This window comes from Nicotiana attenuata, unplaced genomic scaffold, assembly GCF_001879085.1.
Source record: "Nicotiana attenuata strain UT unplaced genomic scaffold, NIATTr2, whole genome shotgun sequence".
NCBI classification, from domain to species: Eukaryota; Viridiplantae; Streptophyta; class Magnoliopsida; order Solanales; family Solanaceae; genus Nicotiana; species Nicotiana attenuata.
The window spans coordinates 18,263-26,252 of record NW_017672511.1 but is presented as its reverse complement, the minus strand read 5'-3'; the positions used below and the strand labels follow the sequence as shown (position 1 = coordinate 26,252).

The following is a 7,990-nucleotide window of genomic DNA, read 5'->3' as shown; positions in this document are numbered from 1 at the left end:
TCTAGAAACCACAATTCCACGTGTCATTCCCTCATTAGAGTATTTAATGTGAATCGATTTTATGATAGCGAGTTTCCGCTCCCGTTAAACTTTTGCTGACATAATAGATAGGAGATTGCGTACCTTCATCTTCTCAGACTAGAACGCCACTTATCGCTACCTCCAAGACGGCTAAGTATATTAACAACTATTAACCTTCGTTCCATTTTGATAGTAATGGAGGGCTTGATAAATATCGTTTCAAGTCTTTTAGATCCTATTGGCATTCCGGAGTCCATTCAGAAGTGAGAAGAAGTGATGGCATTTTCCGAGGATCAAGAAATAAACCTGCTTAGAGCGGCTAGTCTACCGGTTAGTCTTTGGACTTCTTTCACATTTGTCAGCTAGTTTTGAATGTCCTAGGTGGCTTTAATCTTGTCGGGATTGACTTTGATCCCTCTTTGTGACACCAGGAAATCCAAAAATTTACCGGAGCTGACTCCGAACGCACACTTTTCGGGGTTAAGCTTCATGTTGTGCTTCTTTAGAATGTCAAAAGTTTCTTGGAGGTGTTTTAGATGGTCACCAGCGTTCAAAGACTTAACCAACATATCATCTATATAAACTTCCATTGTTTTCCCTATTTGCTTTTCAAACATTTTGTTCACGAGCCTCTGATAAGTGGCTCTGGCATTCTTTAGCATGAAGGGCATTACGTTATAGTAATATGTGCCAAAGTTCGTTATGAACGAAGTTTTTTCCCGATCCTCCAAGTTCATCTTGGTTTGGTTGTACCTGGAATAGGAATCGAGGAAACTCATCAACTCATGTCCGGCCGTTGCATCAATCATTTGATCAATGTTTGGTAATGGGAACGAGTCTTTTCTGCGTGTCTTTATTCAGATCCTTATAATCTATGCACATGCAGAATTTATTATTCTTTTTTGGAACTACTACTACGTTAGCTAGCCAGTCGGTAAACTTTACCTCCTGGATTGAACCGATATTGAGCAATCGAGTTTCCTTTTGTTTGACAAACCTGTTTCAGACCTCGGCAATTGGGCGCTTCTTTTGCCTTACCAAAGGGATGCTAGGGTCCAGGCTTAACTTGTGCGTGGCCACCTCTAGCCAGATACCTGTCGTATCCGTGTGCGACCATGCAGAACAATCAATGTTAGTTTTAACAAATTCTATAAATCCTAACCTGAGCTCGGGGTTTAGTCCTATCCCCAAGTGGAACTTCCCTCTAGAAACTTTTCGAACAATGTCACTTGTTCGAGTTCTTCCGCCGTGGATTTAGTTGCGTCCATTTCTTCCATTACCTGGAAATACCTTGGTACTTGGTGGGATTCCGACGGCTCCTTCCTTTGTCGTCCTCGTTTGGTTCAGGAGCAAGCGCCGGTCCTTCTAATTTCTATACTGCGTGTTCCTTCCCTTTACTGCTGGAAGCCGAGACCGCGTTCATCTCCCTTGCTGTCGGTTGATCTCCTCTTACTTGTTTGATTCTCTCTGGAGTTGGGAATTTCAGAAGTTGGTGGTGTGCTGATGGTACGACCTTCATCTCGTAGTCATGGCATGCCAAGAATTATGTTATAGCCTATGTCGCCATCTACCACTTCAAATTAGGTAGTCTTGGTGTCCCCTTCGACATTCGTGGGAAGCAAGATCTTCCCCCGGGTTGTCAAGCTTGCTAAGTTGAACCCGGCGAGGAGTTTTATTGCCGGAATGATACTTTCAGTTAACTTGGCTTGCTCTAGCACTCTCCATTGAATGATATTGGCTGAACTTCCTGGTTCCACCAAAATACATTTAATTTTAAAATCGAGAACATTAAGAGAAATTACTAGGGCATGTTATGTTGCAATAGAAGTCCATCAGTGGCATCTTCTGTGAAGGTGATGTCGTCCTCGGCAACTTCACGGAGTCTCTTGCTTTGAGTCACCGATACTTTTGTCTTTTTTGTTTCGGAGAAGGTTACACCGTTGATTTCGTTTCCCCCAAAAATCATGTTAATGGTTTGCCGGGGAGGGTCTTCACCTGTCTTTGAGGGCTCTGCATTGTCCCTATTGCGGCCATAATTATTTTTAGCCCGGTCGCTTAAGAACTCTCTGAGATTTTCATTTTTCAACAACGGTGCCACCTCTTCGTGTAAATGTCGGCAGTACCCAGTCCGGTGGCCGTTAGTCCCATGATACTCGCACCATAGATTAGGGTCCCTCTGTCTGAGATCTCATCGGCCTCGAGAACTGTGCTTTCTTGATATTCCTCGTTGTCGATACTAGCTACGCTGACATTGAAATTGTATTCGGACAGCCTGGAATAGGTGGAATCCTAGGAGCCCGATACTTCTTTATCTTGCAATGACCTACTATTCCGGCCACAGACAATTCTTCTATCTGTAGCGAATCTATCCGCTGACTAGAACCCTCTTCCGCGTCTTTCGGCCCTTTCGTAGGGCAAAAACCGACCCTTAGAAGATTGCCAATCTACATCAAAATCATCCTTCAATTTATCCTTGTTCTTTTCTCGATCTCGGCCCTTATTTGATGCAGGGAACCCGAGCTGATTATCTTCTATTCTTATCTTTGACTCGTAACGGTTATGGACATCCGCCCATGTAGTTGTCTGGAACTCGAGCAGGCTTTCTTTCAGTTTTCGGGAGGCGTCGGAGCTTCTTAGGTTCAGCCCCTTAGTAAATGCCTCGGCGGCCTATTCAGCTGGTACAACTGGTAGCAGCATCTTTTCTTTCTGAAACCTGGTTACGAACTCATGCAGCAATTCGAACTTTCCTTGCACAATTATGAATATGTCCTTTTGAGCCTATACCTTCCTGGACCCGGCATGGGCCTTGATGAAAGAGTCTGCGAGCATCTCAAACAAATCTATTGAGTGTTTGGGTAAGAGTGAATAACATGTCAGGGCCCCCTTCGTGAAGATTTATCTGAACTTCTTCAGCAAGACCGACTGAATTTCGTGTGGAGCCAAGTCGTTTCCTTTCACCGCCATTGTATAGGTGGTGATGAGCTCTGAGGGTCCGAAGTCCCATCATATTTTTGTACATCTGGCATTTTGAACCGTTTCAGAATTAACTCTGGTGTCGCGTTCGATTAAACTTCAATTGGGTGTATTTATTTGAGTTCGGTCCCTTCAACACCGGTGGTGCACCCAAAATTTAGTCCATTCGGGCATTTATTTCCCTCATAAACCGCTCCGTCACCGGCCACCCCGGCCTCGTCGAAGCCGACCTCACTGAGCATTGGGAGGAACTAGGCCTCTTCCATTCGCGTTGTTGGAAGCACCCGACAACACTTGACTTAACTCTTTCATGGCCTGGTCTTGCCGTGAGAGATGACCCATGATTTCCTTTTGTTGTTCTTTCAAGATCCTCACTATTTCTGCTACGTGCTCGTCCTCAACATCTTCAGGAGTCGGCTCCCGTACGTGCTGGGGATATCGCCCGCCATGAATCGACGTTGCTACATCCTCCTCGTTGTGGGTATCACTGATCGAATCCTCTTGTTGAGGCAGGTTCTCTTGTGCCTCAACGTTGTGTGCGATGTTGACATCGTTAGCTACCATTTTTTACAATTTTTGCCAAGAAACGAAAAATCAAATAGATTAGTAATAGATGCAAGGATCAACTCAATTACGCAATTGTCTAAGTCTCACGTTGGGCGCCAAACTATTTACCCATAAAACGGTACAGTTAAATTTATAGCGTGGTTTATATACAAGCGAATCGATTTGATCTTAAAATGATAAATAATTAAATAAAATGCAAGACATAGTGTTAAAATCGAGATAAAATAGCAGACAGCTTGGTTTCGGGAGCAAGGCTTCCGAAGGTAGCAATACGAATATCGTTAGATAGAAAATAAAGTAGTATTTAGCTTGGAATAATGTGTAGCATAAGTTTGTCAGATTTTCATGTCTTACAACGACTGTTGAAGTCACTATTTATAACTAAACCTAGGGAATAAGGTCCTACGATCAGGCCCCTCTTAGATGACAAAAATGGGAGGCATTGATGAATATGTAACGACATGTAATGAAAGCCAAAATTCTCTGTAACGGACGTGTATTCAATACTGAGGAATATTCTTCATTTAATGTCATCTGGTGGCAAGTATTCGTTACCCTCATTAACAATGTTCCTTTCTGGGTCTACCCGATGCCAACCAAAGATGTTGTCCTCGGTCTTGATTTCCACTCGCTTTATTTCTGTCTTTCTCCGGTTCCACGCGTCATTCTATCATTCGAGTATTTAATGTGAAGCGATTTTAGCCTATACACTAATACAATCAAATTTTGCCAAAACTAGACTGTTAGGAATAGGAAGGCATTTTGCTAAAATTTCAAGCTAAAAGAGTTTCTTTACTCCTTTATTTTTTTTCATTAACTCCACAAGAAGTCCTTGATAATTGAAATTTAGTTGGAAAATTATTTTTATTTCTTGCTCTTTTATTTTTTTCCGTATTAAAGGTGTAGTTTGTGGGGTAGTGTGGAGACAGCTTTCTGCCACTGCCACTGAACAGTTGGCCTCAATAATTGAAATTCTAAAATAATTCGAAATTTATTTTGTACTGAATTATTGCTATTCATTACTTTTCATACTATTGGCGATTTGCACAGGGCCACAGAAGGTTGACAAAATCAAAATACTCTCTCTAGTATTCCAGTTTTAACAATGAGCCGGATGAAAAACGTTAGGCCAAAATAATTTCTACTCTACAAAATGAAATAATTATTGCAAACGATTATAGGTCTTATGACATGTTAGAGATACTGCAAATTTAAATTGCAAACATGTATTGGTAATCATTGTCGATGAGAATGCTCTTTGTTTTCAAATGAAATACAAGTATAATGAATTGATTGAAATTTGAAATTTCTCCATAATTAAAGGTCTAAAATTTGAATTTGTTAAAGATTTTTTTAATGTAGGGAGCGCGTTGCCCATGCCAAATCAACACAAACCTATATTAGTCAAAACAATGAACTTCGAATACCGCAAAATATATATATATATATATATATATTTTTTTTTTTACATATATAAGCACGAACGTATTTAGTAAGTAACAAAAATATATAGTAGTAAATAGTTAAAAAAAAAAAATTGAAAGCTATGGGAAAATGAAATAACAAACACGGTTGCAATATGTTATTCACAGCTTGATAAGTATGAAGATGTTTATTAATTGAATAAATGAGTTTTACTAAATAAAACAGTAAAATTGTAGTTATACACAACCACCCTTTCTGAATAACAATAATACTCGTTAAACCCCTTGCTAACTCCCGCCCAGCATCCCATTTTTCATAAATATATAATCAACTCAAGATAATTTAAAAAAACAAAATAAATAACAAAGTATACATAATTCCCAATCAAAAAAAAAAAGAAAAAAGAATTCCACTCTTCTCCTTCAAATCTCCATCTGTTAATGGAAAATTAAAGATAATGAACTGAGGCTAATGGTTAATTAACCCCTGGCTCAATAGTATGGAATGACTGGTGGTGGTGGAGATGCATAGGAGACTCCTACAACGGGTGGAAGTGGAATGTGTTCGTAACTTGGGGGTGGGGGTGATGGTGATGGAGGTGGGGGTGATGGTGGCGGCGGCGGTGGTGATGAGTAGTAGTAAGTTGGAGGGGGAGGTGATGGTGATGGTGGCGGCGGTGAAGAGTAGGTGTAAGTAGGAGGTGGCGGCGGGGGGCTTTGGGTATATGATGGTGATGGGTTATATGTAGGGGGTGGGGATGGTTTTGGTTGCCAGTGTGGGGTACTAGGTGGTGGGGTTGGTGGCTCGTTACAAGGTGGGGTAGGTGGGGCAGGATGTGATGGCTCCTGCGGAGGTGTGTACCCAGCTGGTGGTGATGGAGTTGGAGTTGGAGGTTTTGGATGCTCATATACTGGTGGTGGTGAAGATGGTGTGACATATACTGGTGGTGGTGGAGAGTGAGGCGTGTATGTTGGTGGCTCGTAATGTACTGGTGGAGGTGGTGGTGGCGATTGAGGTGTGTAGGCTGGTGGAGGTGGTGGTGGCGATTGAGGTGTGTACGTTGGTGGCTCGTAATGTACTGGTGGTGGTGATTGAGGTTTGTACGTTGGTGGCGCGTAATATACTGGTGGTGGTGGAGGTGATGGTGATGGGTGGTGGTAATATACCGGACTTGGTGGAGGTGGAGCGTGACGAGTTACAGGTGAAATTTTGTGGGTAGGGGGTGGTGGACTTGTGTGTTTATGCGACGGAGAAGTATTGTAAACAGGTGGTGGTGGTGATGGCGGAGGAGTTGATTGAGGTGGCGGCGGAGAGCGCTTAAAATGGGAACCGGAAGATTTGGAAGAAGGTGGTGGTGGAGATTGAATTGGTGCAACAGGTCTTGAGGGTGTAGATGGCTTTGGTGCTGGTGGTTTGTTTTGAACTGGTGGTCTTTTTGGCTTGGGGGTTGGTTTTGGTCTTGGTTTCACTTTAAAGCACTGAGATTTTCTGCAATCATATGGTTTTGCGTCATCAGAAGAGCATTCTTTAGCAGATCTTTGGTCCTCCTTTCCAGCAATGCAATTTTCTTCACCGTCAATGACTCTACCAGATGTAGTTGCAGCACAAACTGGAGCTTCCCCAGTAAAGTAATTGAAAGAATAAGTAAAGTTTTGCAACCTGGGAAGTTGGCAAATACTAGCAGGTATAACACCAGTGAGCTTGTTGTGAGCCACATTAAGTTGCTCAACACTCCTCATCCTGCTCACTGTTGACGGCAATGGACCTTGAATCTTGTTAAAGCTCACATCAAAGACCGTCAACTTCTTCAGCATTCCAATCTCCATTGGCAAACAACCAGTTAGATTATCATTCATCAGTATAAGCTCGTTCAGAGTGTTGCCCATTTTACCGATACTTGCTGGAATACATCCTCCAAGATTGTTATTAGCAAACACAAGAACAGAAACAGGAGAGTTGCCCAAGTTCTCAGGAATGCCAAAACGAAATCTATTATCATTTAGGAATAAAGCATCCAAATCTTTGTCGAAAAGTTTAGAAGGAACAGGCCCTTCAAAATCATTAAACCTTAGATCCAAGAACTTTAAAGAAGGCAAAGAAAGAACCACTTTAGGAAACCCACCAACAAACCTATTGTTGCTCAAATCAAGCTCCCTAAGAAGCTTTAAATGGCTAAAGGTTTTAGGTACGATACCACAAAAACGATTCGAGTTGAGGTGGAAAAGAACTAGATCTGTGAGAAGACCAAGTTCTGGAACTAAATAACCAGCAATATCGGCATGGTTAAGATCAATACCAGCTACAACTCTAATAGAATCATTGGTTAAAGATGGTGCACAAAACACACCACCATAGGAACAAACATTTGGTCCTGTCCAATTTGCAGTGAAGTTAAAAGGGTCAGAAAACATGGCTGCTTTCCATGTTTGTAACGCAATATATGCAACACGAAGCTTTGGGTTTTCGAAACTCAACTTATTAGCATCGCCCTTGATATCATCAACATCGATATCTCCTTCTTGTCCATAGATCTGAAATGACAAAAGGGAAATAACAAGAAAGGAAACGAACAAAGAATGAACGCGGCTAGGAGGCCGCATTGCTACTATTTTCTTGATATTATTGAATGGAGGAATCAAAGATGAAAGACAATGAAGGGAAAATATAGATATGAGAAACCAAAACTATGTAATGTGAATGTGTTTAGTTTCTTGTTTGTAAGTATGGAGAAGACGGGCATGTGAATGAATGAATTGATTTCAATTAAATAGCCAAGTAGCCACCTCTATTTATTCCTTCACAGCTCTTTGTGTTAAGTTAGTACTTGGGGACACATTATAATTACATGCCAGCACGTCTATTAAATTTTACTAATAAAATCTTGGTTTCAAATTTGAATTATTGACTTAATATTAAGATTCTTTTTTTTGTTTATTCTACAAAAAAAATTCAATCACTTCAATTTGCCAACTATACTACTACTCGTTTTTTGAAAGGAAAAAAA

The 7,990-nt window shown here is 41.2% G+C and overlaps 1 protein-coding gene across 1 annotated transcript; it reads right to left on the bottom strand.

Moving 5' to 3' along the window:
- Positions 1 to 5,146: 5,146 nt before the first annotated feature.
- On the bottom strand, positions 5,147 to 7,782 carry LOC109213493 (leucine-rich repeat extensin-like protein 2). Its single transcript, XM_019377302.1, has one exon. It carries the CDS (start codon positions 7,584 to 7,586, stop codon positions 5,478 to 5,480), a length of 2,109 nt encoding a protein of 702 aa, XP_019232847.1. The 5' UTR covers positions 7,587 to 7,782; the 3' UTR covers positions 5,147 to 5,477.
- Positions 7,783 to 7,990: the final 208 nt, after the last annotated feature.

Excerpts from the sequence above, each read along its gene's own strand:
- LOC109213493 (XM_019377302.1), bottom strand. The coding sequence starts at position 7,586 with ATGCGGCCTCCTAGCCGCGTTCATTCTTTGTTCGTTTCCTTTCTTGTT.